The 22,743-nt window shown below is 48.2% G+C and overlaps 1 protein-coding gene across 4 annotated transcripts in view; it reads left to right on the top strand.

Annotated features, from left to right (window-relative positions):
* The window catches only part of Txnrd2 (thioredoxin reductase 2), an 80,440-nt gene that overhangs the window by 23,793 nt on the left and 33,904 nt on the right, over positions 1-22,743 (top strand). For all 4 annotated transcript variants that reach the window (XM_042666218.1, XM_042666217.1, XM_042666216.1 and 1 more), the window contains exons 3-8: positions 2,369-2,425; positions 3,155-3,299; positions 3,777-3,851; positions 5,748-5,826; positions 6,670-6,732; positions 13,115-13,185. In XM_042666218.1, coding sequence (XP_042522152.1) covers positions 3,214-3,299; positions 3,777-3,851; positions 5,748-5,826; positions 6,670-6,732; positions 13,115-13,185 — 374 coding nt within the window. In that variant the 5' untranslated portion in view covers positions 2,369-2,425; positions 3,155-3,213. The remainder of the gene's footprint in view (positions 1-2,368; positions 2,426-3,154; positions 3,300-3,776; positions 3,852-5,747; positions 5,827-6,669; positions 6,733-13,114; positions 13,186-22,743) is intronic.

Here is a 22,743-nt window from a genome sequence, read left to right as displayed (position 1 = left end):
GTGTGTTTGCTGGTACTTGTACTTAGGGCCTCAGTGACATTCCTGATCTACTTTTTTTTTTTTTTTTGGTTGGTTGTGGGGTTTGAACTCTGGTCCTGGGCACTGTCCCTGAGCTATTCAGCTCAAGGCAAGCCTGCTAACGTTTGAACCACAGTGCCACTTCCTGTTTTCTGGTGGTTAATTGGAGATAAGAGTCACATGGACTTTCCTGCCTGGGCTGGCTTTGAACTGTGACCATCAGATCTCAGCCTCCTGAGTAGCTAGGATTACAGGTGTGAGTCACTGTCACCCAATCCTGATATACTTTTGTTCAAGGGTAGTGCTCTACCATTTTAGCCACAGCACCACTTGTAGCTTTTTTTGAGTAATTCATTAGAGATAAGTATCTCATGGACTTTTTTTCCCCAGCTGGCCTCGATTATTCTCAGATCTCAGCCTCCTGAGTAGATAGAATTATAGGCATGAGCCTCTGGCACAGGGTTGAAGTGGGTTTTTAAGATGGGCTCTTTTGTTGGGCGCCGGTGGCTCACGTCTGTAATCCTAGCTACTCAGGAGGCTGAGATCTGAGGATCGCAGTTCAAAGCCAGCCTGGGCAGGAAACTCAGTGAGACTCTTATCTCCAATAAACCACTAGAAAACTGGAAGTGGCACTGTGGCTCAAGTGGTAGAGCACTTGCCTTGAGCTGAAGAGCTGAGGGACAGTGCCCAAACCCAGAGTTCAAGCCCTACGACCGCCAAAAAAAAAAAGATAAGCTCTTCTAAAACTTTGTCTTACCTTCCTTTCAGATAGCCATTGTCTGTCTCTGTCTCTGTCTCTGTCTCTGTCTCTGTGTGTGTCTCTTCCTCTCTTTCTGTGCTAGCACTGGAGCTTGAACTTAGGACTTTACACTGTCACGCAGCTTTTTGCTTACCACCAATGCTCTACTATTTGAGCCATACCTCCACTTCTGGCTTTTTGCTGGTTAGAGCAAATCTGGTTATAGAGAGTCTCAGACTTTTCTGCCCATGCTAGATTTAAACCTTGATCCTCAGATCTCATCTTTTTTCCCCCAGTCATGGAGCTTTAACTCAGGGCCTGGGTACTGTCCCTGAGCTCTTTTGTTCAAGGCTAGTGCTTTACCACTTTGAGCCACAGCACCACTTCTAGTTTCCTGGTAGCTAATTGGAGATAAGAGTCTCACAGACTTTCCTGCCCAGACTGTCTTTGAAACACAATCCTCAGATCTCAGCTTCCTGAGTAGCTAGGATTACAGGCATGAACCACCAGAGAGGACCAGGCTTAGATCTCAACTTCTTTGGTAGATAAGATTATAGATAGGAGGGCTGGGAAGGTGGCTCAGTGGTAGAGCGCTTGCCTTGCATGCCTGAGGCCCTGTGTTCGATTCCTCAGCACCACATAAGCAAAAAGAAAAAAGCCCAAAGTGGCACTGTGGCTCAAGTGGTAGAGCGCTAGCCTTGAACTGAAGAGCTGAGGGACAGCGCCCAGGCCCAGAGTTCAGGCCCCATGACCAGACCCTCCCCCCCCCCAAAAAAAAAAAAGATTATAGATATGAGCCACCAGTGCCCAGCTACATTCCATGTTCTTTAATGTTTCGAACATTTATGGGTTCATGAGGATACAGACATCCAGCCTATCCTCTGAGGTGCTCAGGTCCAGAATCTGGAGCTTAATTGGTCCAAGATGATCCTGAGTTGGCCTCAGAACCGGGAACCTGGGACCCTGGAAGGCCCTGTTGATTGATGGCTGGAGGTCAGCTAGATGGTTATATGGACCAGGGAGTAGCTTACACTCAGGTGCCTGACTGACCTTGGGCCTCTGCTTAAGTTTACTTAAGCTTTGTTTTCTCATCCTGAGAGAGGCAGCAGATCCCTACTTGCTCACCTGGGGGAAGTCTCTGATGAGGATGGGCTTATAGGTGGAAGCTACAAGACCTCCATCACTATTCTCAGCTAAGTGAGACAAAGTGAGCCAGGGAGAAGGACCTGAGTTCCTCAGGACTGCTGGAGGCCAGTGGGCCTTTCCTAGGGTGGGCTGCCCCTGGGATACCTCCTCAGTGCTTGGAATAGACACCAGATTCATCAAACATTTAGCCTGGAATTAGATGTGAACAGGAGCTGAGAAGAATTGGTTCCAGTGCTGCCATGGTGGGCAGCGTGCAGGCTGCATCTGTGAAGCCTGAGGGTTGCTACCTGTGCAGAGGACCTGGGTGGGCAGTTGGGAGGCCAGAACTGGTGGGCAGCATGGCTTCATGGGCCAGGATGGCAGGGCCGACAGGAAATCATGAATACTGTCAGCTCGGCTACTGTGCTGGCAGCTGCCCACCTCCTTCCCCTTTTGTGCTCACCTGCAGCTCTCCTTGTCCTTTAGCCGCTCAGCTGGGAAAGAAGGTGGCTGTGGTAGACTATGTGGAACCCTCTCCTCGAGGTAGGTGGCCGCCCCAACAGGAGCCCTGTGTGATAGAGGAGGGGAAGTGGCGGTGGAACCCAGTTCACATCCAGAGGGGGCTGAGGCCAAAATCATTCATCTTCTGTCCATAGTCTCCAGGGAGTGTCCCATTTCACACATAACTGTCTTTAACTATAAAGTTATTTACTCATATTATTTTGTTGTTGGTTTTTTGTGCCCGTTCTGGGGTTTGAACTCAGAACCTGGATGTTATCACATAGCTTTTTTGCCCAAGGCTAACACTCTTATCACTTGACCTACAGCTCTACTTCTAACTTTATGGTGGTTAATTGGAAGTGAGTGAGAATCTCAAAGGTCTTTCCTGCTCAGGCTGTCTTCAAACTGAGATCCTCCAATCTCAGCCTCCTGAGTGGCTAGGATTACAGATGAGAGCTACTGATACTCAGTCTTTATTCTTATTTTTTAAAACTACTCTAAATGCAGTTATAAAGAACAAAATACTGTGACAAAGCTCCCTAGGGCTATGTTTCTGAATTACAAGCTAACAGCCACTTAAAGGGGCTCAGAACACTGTAGAAGAACAGAAACCCTGAATGTGATCTCAAATATGCTCTTCCCTGAGGTTGGGGGTACAGTTGAGTGACAGAATACTTGCCTAGTATGTTCTAGGCCTGGTTCTGTCCCCAGCATTGCAAATCAGTAAATAAGTGAATAAATAAATAAGTAAGTGGTCTTCCAACATTTTAGGTACCAAATGGGGCCTGGGCGGTACTTGTGTCAACGTGGGCTGTATCCCTAAGAAACTGATGCACCAGGCTGCACTTCTGGGGGGCGTGATCCGAGATGCCCAACACTATGGCTGGGACGTAGGCCAGCCCATCCAGCATGACTGGTGAGAAGCCCATGTCTAGAGTGCCCCTTGCTTTTCTGCTACCCTTAGGTGGAATAGAAATTCATTTGACATCAACCATCACAAAAGCAGCCTCCACTCTTGACATTTGGCCCTCTGTAGAGACACTTTGAGTTGTCCTGCAATGCCCAGGATAGCCCTGCCAAGAATGGCCCAGTGCAAAGGCAGCAGAATGGGGCAGAGGACTGTCACAGATGGTGACACATGATTCCACTCCAAGCCACACACAGGCAGCTCTGACATTCCCCTGCAACATGTGACCTGGACACAGAGCTGCTGTCTGGATGGGTGGAGGCCAATGCCTCCATTTCCAGAGTGCCAGCTCTGCTCGGAGGCAGCAGCCACCTGTGAGGATGAGCGCCATGCTGTACCCCTTCAAATGCACCTCCATCTCTCCTCTTTCTTCCACTTCCTTGACATTCTCTTAGGGCTTATTTTTCTCCCTGTGTGTGTCAACAGGAAGAAAATGGCAGAAGCTGTGCAAAACTATGTGAAGTCCTTGAACTGGGGACACCGTGTCCAGCTGCAGGACAGGTACCAAAGTTATGCCAGGCCTCCGTGGCCGTGCAGTGTGGTTCTCAAGGCAGGCTACCCTCCTGACCTTTCAGGTCCTGCTATCCCTGGAAGAGCACTTCCTGATTGTGCGAACACATCCTGGCAGGCTTGGGGGCTTGGCCTGTAAGATGATGGGGAGAGGGATACTTCTTGGTGGGTACACAGATAAGGGGTGCCATGCTGTGGAAAGTGAGGTTCTCCCTGGAGCAAAACCCAGACGCAGCAGGAGCAAAGGATAGGCATGGAGGCTGAATGACAGGAGCACAGGGAAGAGGGGGCAGTCAGGGTGGGGAGGCCTGAAGCCCAGTGTGTGGCCATGGCTGGATTTGGGACTAAATGGCTTGTGAGAGGCCAGCCTCCTGGCAGCTCCTTCCTCTAGGCAGGCCACTGCTCTCCTGCCACAGTTATAGGAAACAGCTAAGTGAACCCCGTGAGGCGGCAAAGATAAACCTCATATACTATCTTCCAATCCTGTATTTTCTGCTTCTATATATGCATACCTTGTAGGGCTTCTTGGGGAAAAAGGAAGGGCCCTGGTGTTTGCTGCCTCAGAGATGTCCCTTCCTGTTCCCTCTAGCCTACAACTGCCATTCCTGTCCCCCATAGGGATGCACAGGTCAGTGCTGAGGGTCGGCACACACTTCAGGCTTAGCTCTGCTCTGGTGTGTCATGCTGCCTAAATTAGCCCATGTGGACAGTGGCCCTCATGGGATGGGAATCTCACCTGGGCACCCCTTTCTTGGTCCCTGGGGATTTTCCTGGCCTCCAGAATGGGCATCCGTCTTGTGCCCACTTACACCAGGGAAGCCAAGCTAGGAAGCCACACTGTCCCTGTGGGGCCTTCCCCATCTGGTTCCTCCACAAGGAGAAGTCTCATTGTGCTGCAGAGGTTTTTGTGGTCATGTCTCTTCCGTATGGGACTCCACATCCCCAAGTTTAGCTTGCAGAAGACAGCGGGCTCTGCTGTCTTCCCAGTCCTTGAACCCATGCAGCTCCTAGGCAGGTGCTAAGCAGGCCTAATCCAGGCCACTCCACAGACATCACGGAGGGAGTGTTGGCACCTGGCTTGTTTCCACTTTCCTTATTACAGGCCTTGGATGTCTGTGTCATCAGCGCATTCCCTGACTTAACCAGGTGAGCAAAGGGCCCTCAGCCCAGAAAGGCATAGGCATGAGCGTGGAGAATCCAAGAGTGGGGAAACAAAGCCAGAACCACAAAGAGCTCTCCACTGCAACTCAGCCTTTGCACTCAGTGTGGGGTGTGTCTGCACACCACACCGTCCAACACAGCTGTGTCCTACCAGCCTGGCCTCACTCTTCTCCTGGCCTTGCCATCTATGGTGTGGGCATCCAGCTCCCTGATGATACACGCACAGATGATGAGGACGGGTCCTGAGAGAGGCCTAGCCCCCTTCACTGCCCACCAGCCTGTCACTGCTGGTCACTTGACACTGGTCACCTGGTCCCCAGGAACCCAGGGCCTGGGTTCTTCCAAGTGCTGCTGCTTCTGCCTGCTTTTTCACTCTGTGTGAGCCATGGTCTGGAGTTGGCCTTGGTTCTTTTTTCTCCTTCCTTTCTTCCTTCTTTCCTTCTTTCCTTTTTCCCTTCCTCCTTTCCTCCTCTCTTCCTTCCTCCCTCCTCACTCACTCCCTCCCATCACTCCCTCCTCTCTCTCTCTTTCACTTTCATTTTTCTTTTGTAGTGCTGGGGATCAAACCTAGGCCCTTGTCCTTGCCAGGCAAGTGTTCTAGCACTAGGCTCCATCTCCAGCTCCAGGGCTTACCTTTTAGCAGTCTGCATAGTGCTGTGTAACTTGGGCACTGAAGTTTAATTCATAGGAAAAAAAATGCTTGAAAATCTTTTTTCTGTGTTACAGGAAAGTCAAGTATTTTAACATCAAAGCCAGCTTTGTCAACAAGCATACTGTTTGCGGTGTGGCCAAAGGTGGGAAGGAGGTAAGCGCCTGCCTGGCCTTTGTGGCTCATCTTGGAACCATTCTTTCCATGGAATGTGGGCACCACACTAGCCTCGTTCTGCCTGGGTGGTTTCTATGAAGAAACACCACTGGAATTGAACAGACAGCTTCCTTCAAAGTCACACTTTTTCCAAAAGATTAAACCTAGTTGGGCATGGGAGTACATGCCTGTCATCCCAGGTGCTAGGGAAGTAGAGGTATGATGATAATAGTCCAAGGCTGGCCTTGGGCAAAAGTGGGAGACCTTATCTGACAAACAAAGCAAAAAGAGCTGGGGGTGTGGTTCAAGTGATAGAGCTTGCCTAACTAGTGTGAGGCCTCTGTTGAGTCCTCAGTACTGCCAAAGCTGAAGCCGGGGAGGTAGGTGGTAATGGAGTGGAAGAAAGATGAGACAGTTGGTGTTGCTAATTCCAGCTCTCTCGAGGTTCATGAATTCCAGGCCAAGCTTGGGCTATAGAGATTCAATAGGGCTGGGGGGGTGTAGTTAAGCAGCAGAGTATGTTCATAGCATGCACAAAGTTCTGGGTTCACTCTCTATCCCCATCAAAACAACAACGAAAACAAACCCAAATAACTAAACAGCTCCTATGAGCTGCATGCCGTACCAGGCTGCCCAGCAGCTTGGGGACAGCCTGACAAGGAGGGCGGGGGTGATTGCATCCTTCTTGTAGGATGTTGTGGGGATTTGAGGAGACAAGATGCCTTCAGGATTCTTGCTCTGTGGGACGTGTGATCCCCGCCCCCCAGGGGACCTGAGGCATTTGAGCCCTTCTGACTGGGGATCCTAGTGTTCTGCTTGACCTCTCACTTTCTCTAATCTCAGACTCTGCTTTCTGCTGAGCACATTGTCATTGCTACAGGAGGACGGCCGAAGTACCCCACACATGTGAGTGTCCTCCCAAACCTAATGTCCTTCCCCTGAGTGTACTCATCATGATTCCTACACCAGGGTCTTCTACCCTGTAGCTTCTTCCACGTTCACTGTCCTTTCTCCTTTGTACATCTGTCTCACGACCCCACTGCTGAAACGGGGTCTCCAGTGACCATCCCCCTCCATTGTTAAACCCTTAGAAACACTCTTGCTGTACTCTCCAGCTGGCGTCTGGGACATCACTGTGCCTGTTCCCTCCCCCTGTCCTGTCCTGTCCTCTCCTCCCTCCTCTCTCCTTTCCCCCTCATCTTCTTTTAAAGACATCAAGTCTCTATGTTGTTCAGGCTGGTCCTGAACTCCTGAACTTGTGGATTCAAGTAACTTTCCTGCTTCAGCCTCTTGAGTGGCTGAGACTATAGATGGGCTCTACTGTATCCAGCCCTGGTATCTCTTGTTCTAAGTCTCTATTGTTGACACCTTTTTCCTTTAACTGCAACATGTAGGACATCCAGGTCTTCAGCCTTTTTCTTTATCATCCTCCTCCTCCATCACCACAACCACAACTTTTTTTCTTTTTTTTTTGTCAGTGCTGGGGCTTGAACTCAGGGCCTCTGCGCTGTCCCTGAGCTTCTTTTGCTCAAGGCTAGAGCTCTACCACTTGAGCCACAGTGCCACTTCCAGCTTTTTTTCTGTGTGTGTTATACTGAGGAGTTGAACCCAGGGCTTCATGCATGTTAGGCAAGCACTCTGCCACTAAGCCACCTTCCCAGTCCACAACCACACTTTTTTTTTTTCTTTTTTGCTAGTCCTAGGTCTTGAACTCAGGGCCTTGGCACTGTCTCTGAGCTTCTTTGGCCCAAGGCTAGCACTTGGGCCATAGTACCACTTCTGGCTTTTTCTGTGTATGTAGTACTGAGGAATCGAACCTAGGGCTTTGTGCATGCTAAGCAAGCACTCTATAACTAAGCCACATCCCAAGTCCACAACCACAACTTTTAAAAACTTTTAAATAAAATTTACATGCTATAATACTCATTCTTTGGAGGCGCAGTTAGAGTCGTCGCCATCTGTGTTCTTGTCCTCCCATGTTGGTATTCTGCACCATCCAGCCCTAGTCCCACACCTTTCTTCTTTGGTTCTGGTACTCACTACCCGCCATTCTGTGTTGTCTTGATGATTTGATTATTCTAGGTAACTCGTATACCTACTTTACATGCAGTCATTGTTTGTATCTGCTTTATTTTACTTGGCATAAGGTCCTCAAGGTTCATCCTTGAGAATTTGTAGAATTTTCTTCCTTTTTTTTTGTGCTGATCCTGAGACTTGGAACTCAGGACCTAGGCACTGTCCCTTAGCTTTTTTGCTCAAGGCTATCACTTTATCAATTGAGCCACAGCTTCACTTCCAGCTTTTTGGTGATTATTTGGAGAACCCAGATCCTCAGATCTCAGCCTCTGAGTAACTAGAATTACAGGTGGGAGCCACCAGAGCCCATCCTTTCTTTCCTTTTGAAGGCTGAATAATATTCCATGTATGGATATTAGCCATATTTTGCTTCTTTATTGTATATTGATGAGCACTGGCATTGCCACTATGACCACTATGTTTGTGGCTGGGTGCTGGTAACTCATGCCTGTAATCCTTGTTACTCAGGAGGCTGAGATCTGAGGATCATGGTTCAAGGCCAGCCCAGGCAGGAAAGTCCATGAGATTCTTATCGCCAATTAACCACCAGAAAACTGGAAGTAGAGCTGTGGCTCAAAGTGGTAGAGCATTAGCCTTAAGCAAAAAAATCTCAGGGACAGAGACCAGGCCCTGAGTTCAAGCCCAATGACCAAAAAAAAAAAAAAGTTATTTGTGTGTGTGGACTTAATTTTCACTCCTTATGGGGTGTTGGGAGTAGAATTGGGATCACACACCATTCTGTTTAATCTTTTGAGGAAATCACCAGGGTTTTCCAAATGGCTATATGCCTTTAGCACATATAACTTTTTTTTTTTGCCAGTCCTGTGGCTTGAACTGAGGTCCTAGGCACTGTCTCTGAGCTGTTTTTGCTCAAAGTTAGCCCTCTACCACTTGAGACACAGCACCACTTCTGGCCTTTTCTGTTTATATGGTACTGAGGAATTGAACCCAGAGCTTCATGCATGTTAGGCAAGCACTCTGTCACTAAGCCAACATTCTTAGCCCTCATGTAACTTTTTTTTTAATTGAAAGCTGAACATTTCCAATAACTTAATGTAGTAACTCTAGAAATCAGAGCAACCCCCCTACCCTGAAATTGCGATTGTTGTTATTGCTGCCTGTTTGGTAATTTCTCTAAGTTAGTTTTGCATTTATTTTTTGTCATGTATGGCCACTGAAGTTCATTTGGTTAGTTTAGCAGTCAGCTAATGTCTAGTCAGAGATATTCCCTAAACTCCTTAAAGCATGGCTTTGCTGAGGGCACTGTGTGCATCAGTAAGACCTCGGGACTATCTTAATTTCCCCCCCTGGTATATGCAAAGCTCAGTACCTGTGTCTGGTGTTCTAGACTCCTAGAAGTGTTTTTAAAGTTTTTTTTTTTGTTTTTTGGGGTCCGGTCGTGGGGCCTGAACTCTGGGCCTGGGCGCTGTCCCTCAGCTCTTCAGCTCAAGGCTAGCGCTCTACCACTTGAGCCACAGTGCCACTTCCAGCTTTTTTTTTTTTTTTTTTTTGCTTATGTGGTGCTGGGGAATCGAATCCAGGGCCTCAGGCATGCAAGGCAAGCACTCTACCACTGAGCCACCTTCCCAGCCCCGTGTTTTTAAAGTTTTTGTTCAAAGCCTCCATGGAAAGCTGGGCACCAGTGGCTAATGCCTAGAATCCTAGCTACTCAGGAAGCTGAGATCTGAGGATTATGGTTCAAAGCCAGCCCAGGCAGGAAAGTCTGTAAGACTCCTTTTTTTTTTTTTTTTGCCAGTCCTGGGGCTTGAACTCAGGGCCTAGGCACTGTGCCTGGGCTTCTTTTGCTCAAATCTAGCACTCTACCACTTGAGCCATGGTGCAACTTCCAAGCTGTTTCTTTTTCTTTTTCTTCTTGTCAGTGGTGGGGCTTGAACTCTGGGCCTGGGCACTGTCCCTCAGCTCTTCAGCTCAAGGCTAGCACTCTACCACTTGAGCCAAAGCACCACTTTTGGTTTTGTGAGTGGTTTATTGGAGATAAGAGTCTCATGGACTTTCCTGCCCAGGCTGGCTTTGAACTGTGATCCTCAGATTGATCTCAGCCTCCTGAGTAGCTAGGATTACAAGCATGAGCCACCAGGGCCTGGATATCTAGCCTTTTCTGTTTATGTGGTATTGAGGAATCAAACCTAAGGCTTCCTGCATGCTAGGCAAGCAATTCTACCACATTCCTAGTCCTCTTTGAGACTCTTATCCACTAACTACCCAAAAAGGCAGATGTGGAGCTGTGGCTCAAGTGGCAGAGCACTAGCCTTGAGCAAAAGCAGCTCAGGGACATCACTAAGGCCCTGAGTTTAAGCCCCATGTGGTATACCACACTAAAAAAAAAAAAAAAAAAAAAAAAAAAGCTGGGCTGGGAAGGTGGCTCAGTGGTAGAGCACTTGCCTTGCATGCATAAGGCCTTGGGTTTACTTCCTCAGCACCACATAAGCAAAAAGAAAAAACCCAGAAGTGGTGCTGTGGCTCAAGTGGTAGAGTGCTAGCCTTGAGCTGAGAACTGAGGACAGCGCCCAGGCCCAGAGTTCAGGCCCCACGACCGGACCCCCCCCCCAAAAAAAAAAAAAAAAAAAAAGCCCTCATTTCTGTTTTTGGTTTGGAACTTTTCAGTTTATCTCATTTGTCCTTTTTGTTATCCATCGACTCAGGCAGTCATGAACTTAAAAGATTAGATAGATGTCCATGGAGAGGCTTTCTCTTTGGAAGCTGGCATGAGGTCAGGAGTCATCCACGGGGCCAGATGCTGGGTGTTCCCTGGGTGGGATACTTGGAAAGGCTCCAGCTCTACTCGGCCTATCTGCTCTGTTGTGCTGTCCCTGTCTCTGGCTTGGAACCAGAGTCAGTTAATAAGCACCCCATATACTTAATGTTCTTCTTTTGTGTGTGTGTTGGTACTGGGGCTTGAGCTCAGGACAAGGCTTGTGCTCTGTCATTTAAGCCATTGCTTTACTTCTGGCTTTTTGGTGGTTAATCCGAGATAAGAGTCTCTTGGACTTTCCTGAGATCCTCAGATCTCAGCCTCCTGAATAGTTAGGATTATTGTCATTAGCCTCCAGTGCCTGGTCTAGACCTACTATTCTTACAGAGTTCCCGCATTGCTGAGAGCTTTTGTTTAGTTTTCAGAGTTCTGAAAAAGTTGAATCTGAACATTCTTGCCAGTTTTCTCTTCTCTGCTATGATGAACAGGTGAATCTTGGGATGTTCTTCATACTTTTTTCTGATGTCACCTCCTAGCCTAGCTGTGAGTGATGTGGGGACTCCTTTGCCCTCCCATTCACAGGAAGGGACCTCAGCGTGAGCCAGGTGAGAGTGGGTGGCCATTGCAGGGGTAGTAAGAGGTGGGATCAGAGGGGTTTGGTGGAGGCACATCCTTGCAGGTCTCCCAGAGAGCTGGGTGTCACCACCAGCCCTGAGTCTCCCTGTGGGTCTCTTGGGTCTCAGGGGCCTGAAGGCCCACATCAGCCTCAGAGGCTTAGACCCAGGTGGAATGTGGATGGAGAAACAGCAAGATGGTCCTGTTCCTTTTCACACGGAAGCAGAGTCATGAGCATCTGAGTCCCCAGCTTCCATTTCCATCTGTGCTTGCTGTGGAAATGGGGGCGAGAAGGGACTGAGGCTAGCAAGTGCCTCCAGTCCTCAGAGGACCATGGAATCGCCCCTCTGTCTGCCAGACAAGCTAAAACAGCCTCTGAGGGGCAAGCTACACACAGGGGGCACTCCAACAGCCTTGCTGACACAGTGCCACTGTTCTCAAGGGGACTACAACAGCCAGGGTCTAAGTGACCCCCTCACCTACAGCCGGGCTTCCAGTGGCTGTGCTTAAAGCCTCTGCAGGGCTGGGAATGTGGCTCAGTGGTAGAGTGCTTGCCTAGCATGCATGAAGCCCTGGGTTCGATTCCTCAGTGCCACATAAACAGAAAAAGCTGAAAGTGGTGCTGTGGTTCAAGTGGTAGAGTGCTAGCCTTGAGCAAAAAGAAGCTTAGGGACAGCACCCAGGCCCTGAGTTCAAGCCACAGGACTGGCACACACACACACAAAACGCCTGTACAGGCCATGGTCAGTTTCTAGGAAGCCAGTGGTCACCTTTACCTCAGGTCCATAGAGCCTCTGGGTAGAGTTTCCCATGCACCCATACCACACACCTTTTCATAGGGTCCCTGGCCTGCCCCATCCTGCTGTTCATGGCTGCTCTGGATCTACTCACTCTCAGGAGAGCAAAGCAAGTGCCCAGGTCCTGGGGAGGCAGCTCAGTCACTCCCCACTCTGCCTGCCGCCTGCCCCCATCCTTGACCTGCCCTCCCTGGGTGTCTGCCAAAAACTTGCTTGTGTTTGAGTACCTTTGGTTTTCAGACCTTTTGGTTTTCCTTGAGCAAAGTGGAGAAATTCCTGGCCTTATTTATTGTTTTTGTCAGTTGGAATCATAAACTGTTTATACACTCTGTTTCCTCTCCACTAGCACATCTTAGTCACACAGGACAATGCTTGGCCTCGGGTCTTCCCAGGCTGCTTAGCCATAGCTTGTCAGAACATTTGTGTGATCTCTGGACACATGGCTCCCTACCCGTGACTGGCCTTGGAGGGTGCCTGGTCTGTCCAGCCTGCAGCTTGGTGCCCTTGGAGCCTTCTGCTCCCCATCCTCTATGCACCTCAGTCTGCACTGACAACATCTGGCTCATCTATTCTTCCCCTCCCCTCCCCTGGCCTCTTCATGAGACATTGCAGCTCTCTAGCCTGATCTTCTCACCCTTCTTCATCTACCTGTCTGAGTCTGGGCCCCAGGGTGATGCTCCCTTGGTCTGCATGCCCCATCTCCTTCCTGTTCCTGAATAATCACAGGGGAGAGCAGCTCTGTGTATCTGTGGCCCTGGTAGCTGCCATGCCCACCCCAGGCCCTGGGCCATGGCTTTGCATTAAGGTCAAGGGGAAGGCCCCAGAGAGTAGAGGTGAGAGCCACCATCGCATCCACCTGGGAGGCCCTTGACAACAGGCTCCTAGTGCTTCTAGCACCGTGGTTAGATGTAAGCACAGCACCTTCTGTCCCCTGCGTCCACAGCCTGACAACACAGAAAGCTCTCCCCACGCATGGGTTGGGGTGGTTCTGACTGAGTTGTTTCTGCCAAACAAGCTTCCTCTTGGAAGAAGTCCTGGGCCAAAGCAAATGGCAGCCTTGTTAACTCAATCCTTTTCTTCCTGATAGATTGCAGGTGCCTTGGAGTATGGAATTACCAGTGATGACATCTTCTGGTTGAAGGAATCTCCTGGAAAAACGTAAGGCCTGGCGTGTGTAGGACTGTGTCTTCCTCCTTTGCGGGTGGTGTGTCAGGGACACTGAAGTCACTTGAGTGGGCTGCTTAGGCTGTAGTTGTTATGTGAGCCCCCTGCAGGTTTTTGGTATACTGAGTATACTGTAGCTTTCTTGGAAATGATCAGATGAATGTCATATAAAGTGAGTCATTTATTATCTAGGTCAGCCCCAGTGGGTCCCCTAAGAGACCTCAATGAGACATCTCCTTTGTCATAGGCTTTGTATATTGGGCTTTCCTGAGACCCAGCAAAACCTCTGTAAACCTCAGAAGCCACGGCTGGGTTATGGACATGATACTGCAAGTGGGTGTGTGGTGCAAATGTCCTAAGTGCACCTTGCCTTCCTGCTTGCAAAGACTGGAGGGGGTGGAAGACAGACAGACAGACGGACAGACAGTGAAAGAGAGAGACAGAGACAGACACACAGAGAGAAGAGAGAGAGAGAGAGAGAGAGAGAGAGAGAGAGAGAGAGAGAGAGAGAGAGAGAGAGAGAGACACCACCAGAGGGCAGCAGAGGCTTGGCTGAGAGCAGTGTGCTGGCTCCTTGGGCCTTCCCCACAATGATATACTTACTGATGGAAAAGTGCCCCAGAAGAAGGCAGATGTGTGTAGGTATGTGTGCAAGGCTGCGCATTTATGATGCAAATGTGTGCAAGTATACAGGTGTGTGTTGTGCATGCAAGTGTGCATATGCACTAGGTTTATTCACAGAGCATAATAACCTCAAGGTTTCTCCATGTTGGAACATTTCACAATTTTTCTTTCCCTTCCTCCCTCCCTCCCTTTCTCTCATTCTTTTTTCTTTCCTTTCCTTCTTTCTTTCTTTCCTTCTTTCTTTCTCTTTTCCCTTCTCCCTCCTTCCTTCTTCCCTGTCTCTCTCCTTCCCTCTCTGTCTGTCTGTCTGTCTGTCTGTCTATTGTGGGGCTTGAACTCAGGGCCTGGGCTCCATCCCAGAGGTCTTTTTGCTCAAGGCTAGTGCTCTACCCATTTGAGCCACATTACCACTTCTGGTTTTCTGGTGGTTAATTGAACATAAGTGTCTCATGGCCCTTCCTGCCTGTGCTGGCTTCAAACTATGATCCTAAGATCTTAGCCACTTGAGTAGCTAGGATTACAGGTATGAGCCACTGGTGCTCAGCTTCTTTCTTTTTTGATGGTAATGTTTTGTTTTTTTTTTAAAGAGTCTTATATTTTTGCATGGACCAGTCTGAACCATGATGTTTCTATTTCCCTTTCCTACTAGCTTTAGTGTACTAGTGCACCCAGCTCTTTGTTGTGTTGTTGAGATGGAGCTCTTACTAGTTTTTTGCCTAGGCTGGCCTTGATCTGTGGGGCCTGAACTCTGGGCCTGGGTGCTGTCCCTCAGCTCTTCAGCTCAAGGCTAGCACTCTACCACTTGAGCCACAGTACCAATTCCTGATTTTTCTGCTTATGTGGTACTGAGGAATCGAACCCAGGGCCTCATGCATGCAAGGCAAGCACTCTACCACTGAGCCACTTTCCCAGCCCCCCGAATCCCTCCTTTCTGTCCTTTGGGTACATACCCAGAAGTGGAATCATTGGGTTATATGGTGATTCTTCAGAGATTGTTTTGAGAGACTGAGCAGTTTTCTACAGTAGCCTTAGTATCTAGTTTTACAGTGGTGCTCCAGGATCCAGTGTCTCCACATCCTCAAAAGATAGGACCACCCCACCCACCAGGACCAGCCACATTTCCAAGCCCTGTGCTTTACCATTTGAGCCATAACTCCACTCCCAGCTTTTTGGTGGTTAATTGAATATAAAAGTCTCAGATTTTTCTACTCAGGCTGGCTTTCATCTAGGATCCTTAGATCTCAACTTCTTGAGTAGCTAGGATTACAGATATGAGCCACTGACTCCCAGCTGTCTTATTTTATAATCGCCTTTCGGGGAGGTCTTTTCTCTAGGAAAAGTAGAAAAGCTGGGTGTGAAGGTTGGTGCCTTAATCCTCAACATATTTTGGTAACAGCTAGCTTTAATTTGTTCTCTGTGTATTTCTGCCTACTTTCCTACATCTCCCCATAATTTGGGCATCAGTGTGTGTGTGTGTGTGTGTGTGTGTGTGTGTGTGTGTGTGTGTGTGTGTGTGTGTGTGTGTGTTTGTGTGTGTGTGTGTGTGTGTGTGTGTGTGTGAGTGTTTCACAAGTCCTGGAGCTTGAATTCAGAGTCTGGGCACTGTCTTTGTTGTTTCTCTCAAGGCTAGCACCCTACCACTTGAGCCAGAGCCCCACTTCTGGCTTTTTGGTGATTATTTGGAAATAGGAGTCTCATGGACTTTCCTGCCCAGGCTGGCTTTGAACTTGGATCTTCAGATCTCAGCCTCCTGAGTAGTAGGATTACAGGGGTGAGCCACCAATATCTGGCTTGGTATCAACTTTAAAAAGAAGAAAATGGGAAATAAAATAAAATTAAAAAAAAAAATAGAAAGAAGAAAATGGGAAGGGGCAGCCATGATCCCCATGCTGGAGGCACAGCCGGGCCCCACCCAGACAGAGTTGGTGTCAATTAGATCTGCCTGTCCACCGACTTCACTGTATCACCAGATTGTAGTGGGTTTCGACTTGGTGATGCTTTTTTTCAAATTTTGATATTGGCAGACCCCCCTCTGTCTGTCTGTCTCTCTCTCTGTCTCTTTGTGTGTGTGTCTCTCTCTTTGTATCTCTATCTCTCTGTCTCTCTCTCTTGGTATTGTACTAGCTTTGAAATCAGGGCCTTGCTCACTTCAGCCTGTTTTTCACTGATTTTTTTTTTTTTTTTTTTTGTCGGATGTGGGGTTTGAACTCTGGGCTTGGACGCTGTCCCTGCCCTCTTCAGCTCAAGGCGAGCACTCTACCGCTTGAGCTACAGCGCCACTTCCGGTTTTCTAGTGGTTTACTGGAGATAAGAGTCTCACGGACTTTCCTGCCCAGGCTGGCTTTGAACTGTGATCCTCAGATCTCAACCTCCTGAGTAGCTAGGATTACAGGCGTGAGCCACAGGCACTCGGCTCTTTTCTTTCATGCCTTAATTTCTAGGCCATCTGGAGTTTTAATTTGTTTGTTTTGTTTTGTTTTTTTTTTGTTAGTGTGGGGATTGAACCCTGGACCTCACACACGCGCTGGGCAAGTGTTCTTCCACGGAGGTACATCCCCAGCCTCTTATCTGTTTTTTTATCTGGGTCTCTCTCTGCTAGGTTAAACACAATCTGATTCTATCTACTTGCTCCAATCAGTCATCTTTTCATGTCTTCACCAGCCTTTTTTTTTTTTTTTAAACTAGAGTGTAAACCTGGGCCTTGCATATTAATAATGCTGTCGTTTTGGGCCAGTTTTCTGTCTGCCTGCCTTTTTTCCTTCTCTTCGTCTTCCAGCTGGTTTACATATTAGGGAAGGGATCCCATGTCACACACTACAGACATTTTCTCAGCTTCTCCTGTCTTTTAATTTATGCAATGTACAAATGGTTTTCCTTTTTGGGGGTATAACTTAAATCTCTTTATATGCTTAATGGCTTTTAGATTTATTACATGTTCAGAAAGGCCTATCGTACCTCCATTTTTTTTAAAGTCCCCGTATTTTTCTACAGAACTACCATTGGTTGAGTTTCCTTTTACATGGTAGGATTAGTTGCCTCGTCTGTGGAGAGGAGTTCTGGGTTGCCTCCACCGTCTGATGTTTTACCTCCTAGTACCGCTCTGAGCACTGTGCCTCTTGGGGACCTGAGTGCTGCTACTGGCTCTAGCTCTCTGACTGCTGCATTTTTAGATCTTAGTTTTCTTTCCCATTGATTTCTTTTGGTGGACTTGATCCATTGATCAATCAATCACTCGATTGATGTGGTGTGTGTGTGTGTGTGTGTGTGTGTGTGTGTTTGTGTGAATGTGTGTGCGCACGTGCGTGCACATGCCCACGCTGCTTGAACTCAAGGCCTGATTGCTGTCCCTGAGGGTTTTTGTTGTTGTTGTTGTTGTTTGCTTAAGGCTAGCACGCTACCACTTAAGCTGCATCTCACTTCTGGCTATTTGATGGTAATTAGAGATGAGTCTAATGGACTTTCCTGCCTTGGCTGGCTTCTCAGATCTCAGCCTCTGGAGGAACTAGGATTACTTGCACCTGGCTTTTTGGTGGAGTTTAGACATACTTTCCTACCTTTCTATGAAGCTTTACATGTTGACCCACCACAAAACAGCCTTGAGCCCACGGCCACCTGGAGGCTAACTCCTGTCCAACAGCTGTAACCAGGGCAAGGTCATCCTTGGGCTTTGGTCATTATGTTGGTCACCAACGTACAGCATTTTCCAAGTCCATGTTTCTGGGAGGATACAATGCTGTGGGTATACAATGTGGTGCAACCAACCTAGGAAATGATCCAGAGCTAGAGGACTTCTTTGTGACTGTGGTGAGGCTGGCCTGGCTGAGAAGACATGGCCTCAGATATTTGTCAGGAAAGAAACTATAGTGTTTATTTTTTTTTCAGAGAGGAAAAAAAATGAGAAGTTTTTTGTTTTTTTGAAAAAAAAATCGTTCGTTTAGAAGGAATCTAGGTATGTTATTGTTTAAGGAGGAAAAAAAAAGTATTTGCAATGTATCAGTCACCCGTTTCGTTCTGAGCATGATTTATGTGAGGAAATGTTTTTTTCAAAAAATTAAGCTGGAGATATATCCCTGTACGATGCTTCTGTGAAAATGCAGCTTTTGTCCGGCGCTGTTAATGCAAGTTGTAACAGTGTAATATGGAGTCAGTGTTTACATGTTACATTCCTCCACCGCAGTCAAAATAAGCCCGCAGGGTCTACAGTAGCATTTCTGTATTTTATCAGCTTGGGCTGAGGCTGAGGGGGAGGCCTCTGCTCACACTTGGAGGGGCTGTTCCTGCCAGATTTATTTGCCTTATAAATATTCCCTGTGTTTATTTTAACTCGCCTTTAAAATGGAGCTGAAATTAATATGGACCCCAGGGCTGTCCCTCTGGCCCCAGAGTGCCTCTGGAGCTGGGTGGGGACATTTTCACTTGGCCCCATCCCAGAGGTCTCCTGAGTGGCTGAAGGTGCTCCCTGGTCCTGGGTCTCTGCCAGCCATGAGCACTATATTGACTGGCTGCCTGGTACCTTTGCTGAAGACAGGCCATATCATCTGAGCCCCATGTCTCAGTGGGTTCTGAAGCATGCACAAAATCCTTTTCCCTGAAAACTCTGTCTCTTCATGGATCCAGGCAGCAGCTAGAACTTTCTTTCCCAGGCATCTTGTGGGACACAGTGACCAGTGGCTTCAAGTCACCTGTGTAGTGTGTTGAGCCCATGGTGGGGCCTTCAGCCCTTTGAGCACCCAAGGCCATTCATTTCACAGTGCCTTTGCCCCCACACATCACACAAGGTCTTTCCTCCCTTCTTGGCTGGCATCTGGGTCTCAGGAAGCTCAGGGCTGACCAGATGGCAGAGATGGAGCAGTCATGCTTGAGCTCTGTTCGTATGAGACACAATTAAGTCATATCCTTCGCTCAACAGCTGGATGCCAGAAAAATGGGGTCAGCCAGAGTGGGCTGAGCCCCTGGGTCAGAGCTTGTGAAAGGAGGTTCCAGTGCTGAGAACCATAAAAGGCAATGGTGGTCTTACAGGTGGGTGAGGCACTCAGGCCCAGTGGGGTGGGGCCATCCCAGCTGCCCCAAACCCTAGGGAGGAAGGGTGGCTGGCATAGGATCCAGAAAGGGACTCAATGTTGATACCTGCTCAGCGTTGGTTACCCACATGCCAGATTGTGTCCCAACTTGATTTCTTTCTTTTGTTTATTTTTTTCTCCAAGTACTAGGTATAGTACTAGATTGAACCTGGGGTCTCACATAAGTGGGCAAATGCTTGACTACTTTTAGCTTTGCTCCTAATACTTTTTTGTATTTTTGCTGTTGTTGTTTTTCCAGTCCTAGGACTTGAACTCTGGGCCTGGACACTGTCCCTAAGCTTCAGGCTAGTGCTCTACTGCTTGAGCCACAGTGCCACTTCTGGTTTTTTCCTGAGTAGTTGATTAACGATAAGAGTCTCACAGATTTTTCTGCCTGGGCTGGCTTTGAACCATGATCCTCAGATCTCAGCCTCCTGAGTAGCTAGTATTTAGAGGTGTGAGCCATCGGTACCCAGTGTGTTTTATTTTTTGAGATGGGATCTTAATAACTTTGCCTAGCTTGTCCTTGAACTGATGATCTTCTTGCCTCTGCCTTGCAAGTAACTGGGATTACAGATATATGTCATGATATCCTGTTGTTTTTTTCTATTCTTTTTTTTTTTTTTTTTGGGTCCGGTCGTGGGGCCTGAACTCTGGGCCTGGGCGCTGTCCCTCAGCTCTTCAGCTCAAGGCTAGCACTCTACCACTTGAGCCACAGTGCCATTTCCGGCTTTTTTCTTTTTGCTTATGTGGTGCTGAGGAATCGAACCCAGGGCCTCAGGCATGCAAGGCAAGTGCTTTAACCACTGAGCCACCTTCTCAGCCCCTCTTTTTTTTTTTTTTTTTTGTCGGTTGTGGGGCCTGAACTCTGGACCTGGATGCTGTCCCTCAGCTCTTCAGCTCAAGGCTAGCACTCTACCACTTGGGCCATGGTGCCACTTCCGGCTTTTTCTGCTTATGTGATGCTAAGGAATTGAACTGAGGGCCTGATGCATGCAAGGCAAGCACTCTACCACTGAGCTACCTTCCCAGCCCCTCTATTATTCTTTTTTTGGGGGGGAGGGGGGTCCAGTCATGGGGTCTGAATTCTGGGCCTGGGCACTGTCCCTCAGCTCTTCAGCTCAAGGCTAGCACTCTACCAATTGAGCCACAGCACCACTTCTGGCTTTTGTTTTCTGCTCATGTGGTGCTGAGGAATCGAACCAGGGCCTCATGCATGCAGGCAAGCATTCTACCACTGAGCCAACTTCCCAGCCCCTCCCTCTATTATTCTTTTTTGTGTGTGTGTGAAAATACTGTACAGAGGAGTTTCAATTACATGGACAAGATAATGAGTACATTTCTTATCAAGCATTGTAGCCTCCTCCTTTGTTTCCCCTTCCCATCCCTTCCCATCCTCCCCCCCTCCCCCCCACCCAATCTTTCCCCTCCCCCCACTTATGTCTATTTATCTGTCAAAATCTAGAACGGTTTGAAGACATGAGGAGAATGAGGGTGGAGTGGGGCGGGGTACAATGTTCTTAGGAGTGGGAGTGCCTTCAGGAGGAGTGGGTGGTAGGATAATGGCTCCTGTGGAAAGCTATCTGCCCATGGGCAATAGGGGCAGGAGTATGTGTAGAGTTCCACATGGCTCAGCCATTCCATTCAGAGCAAGGCCCTGACAGTGGAGGGAAAGTTAAAGGTGAGAAAAAGAACTTGCTCCTTACAGCTTCTTTAAGGAGGCAGACATTAGGGTCAGAGTCAAATGCAGCCAAGAACCTGTGGCCCAGCAACGGTGTGGGGTGGAAGGTAATAAGGCCACAACAGTCTGTGCCATCTTCCCATCTGTTCCCTCACCTCTAGCCTCCTATGTCTTCAGAGCACTAGACTCTGCCTTCTCTCTCTACACAAGCATTGAGGGCTTCGATACTTTAATCTTGCCCCCCACCCCCACCTCCCCGACACACATAGGGACTTACGATCACTCTGTTCCATATCCTGCCTGCTTCCCCTACAAGTGGAGCAATGTTCAGGGACAGTGTGGTTCTCACCCCAGCAGTGGACCTCAGAAGGTCCAGGAACTGAGCTGCTATTTCTAGTTGACAGCCTGTGACTTGCTTGTTCTTGATGTCTGTTAGGATTGCCCTACATAGTACCAACCAACTTCTTCCCCAGCTGTCAGCCCCACTCAGGGTCCCCAGGCCACAGCCAGCCCAAGATTGTCCGCACTTCTGAAGCTGTGTCAGCAGCCCAAGGCTTTCTGTCCTCAGATTCCTGGGGTTCTGTGAAGCGGGGAGGCATTTTTCTAATTCTGACTGATTTAATGCTGCCTTGTTGTTTGTTTGACCCTTATTCTGAAGTCTAGAAGCTAGCCAGGTATTGCCATCATTTTTCCTCTAGCTAAGCACAAAAGGGAGGAAGGCACATTTTATCTTGGGAGAACACAGTTGTTGTTTGGTGTGATGTGGTGTGGTGGTGTTTGTATGTGTGTGTGTGTGTATGTTTGTGTGTGTGTGTGTGTGTGTGTGTATGTGCAGGTACTGAGACTTGAACTCAGGACTTCATGATTTTTTTTTTGGTTCGGTCGTGGGGCCTGAACTCTGGGCCTGGGCGCTGTCCCTCAGCTCTTCAGCTCAAGGCTAGCACTCTACCACTTGAGCCACAGCGCTACTTCCGGCTTTTTTCTTTTTGCTTATGTGGTGCTGAGGAATCGAACCCAGGGCCTCTGGCATGCAAGGCGAGTGCTCTACCACTGAGCCACCTTCCCAGCCCAGCTTCATGATTTTGCTTAGCTTTTTCACTCAGGATTGGTGCTCTGGGGCTGGGAAGGTGTCTCAGTGGTAGAGTGCTTGCCTTGCAGGCATGAGGCCCTGGGTTTGATTCCTCAGCACCACATAAGCAGAAAAAGCCAGAAGTGGTGCTATGGCTCTAGGGGTAGAGCACTAACCTTGAGTTGAAAAGCTGAGGGGCAGTGCCCAGGCCCAGAGTTCAGGCACCACAACTGACAAAAAAAGAAAAAAAAAGAAAAGAAAAAAGATTGGTGTTCTGCTGGACATTGATGAAAATGAACTATGCAACTTGTGGGTGGAGATGGGAGGAAAGAAGGAGGGAACAGATGACACTCTAGGAAAGGAAATGTACTTATTACTTGATGTATATAAAGGTAATCCCACTGCATATCACTTCAATAATAAGGTAAATTAGAAAAAAATAAAAGATTGGTGCTCTGCCACTTGAGTCATACCCTTACTTCTGTCTTTTTGTTCATTAATTGGAGATAAAAATACCAGGGAGTTGGGCACTGGTGGCTCATTCCTATAATCCTAGCTACTGAGGAGGCTGAGATCTGAGATCCTAGTTCAAAGCCAGCCCAGGGAAGGAAAAACTGTGAGACTCTTATCTCCAATTAACCACCAGAAAACCAGATGTGGTGCTGTGGCTCAAAGTGGTAGAGCACTAGTTTTCACTGAGTGAAAAACCTCAGGGACAGCTGCCAGGCCCTGAGTTCAAGCCCCATGACTGACAGAAAAAAGTTAAAATCCCAGGGATTTTTTTTTTTTTGCCCAGGCTGGCTTTGAACCAGGGTCTTCGGACCTCAGTCTGAAGTAGCTAGGATTACAAACATGAGCCAAAAGTGCCCAGCTTCACAGCTGCTTATTTTAAAGTCACCTCAGCTCATTTTTGTTTAACATCCATCTTTGTCTAATGGGATATCCTTGTGTTCAGGAAAAAAAAAGGAGACCATCCTGTAAAGTCCCTCTGTCTGTCTGCCTCTGTGCATCTCTATGTCTAATACATTATATGGGATCACAGGCTGAGTAGTACAGAGGCTGCTGCAGGCCCAGCATCAGGCCTTGAGAGTTAGATGTGGCTGGCAAATCCCAGACAA

Source organism: Dipodomys spectabilis, unplaced genomic scaffold, assembly GCF_019054845.1.
Source record: "Dipodomys spectabilis isolate Male_0828 unplaced genomic scaffold, ASM1905484v1 ptg000363l, whole genome shotgun sequence".
Classification (NCBI taxonomy): domain Eukaryota; kingdom Metazoa; phylum Chordata; class Mammalia; order Rodentia; family Heteromyidae; genus Dipodomys; species Dipodomys spectabilis.
Note: the sequence above shows the minus strand (reverse complement) of the source record. Positions and strands in the feature narration are given on the sequence as shown.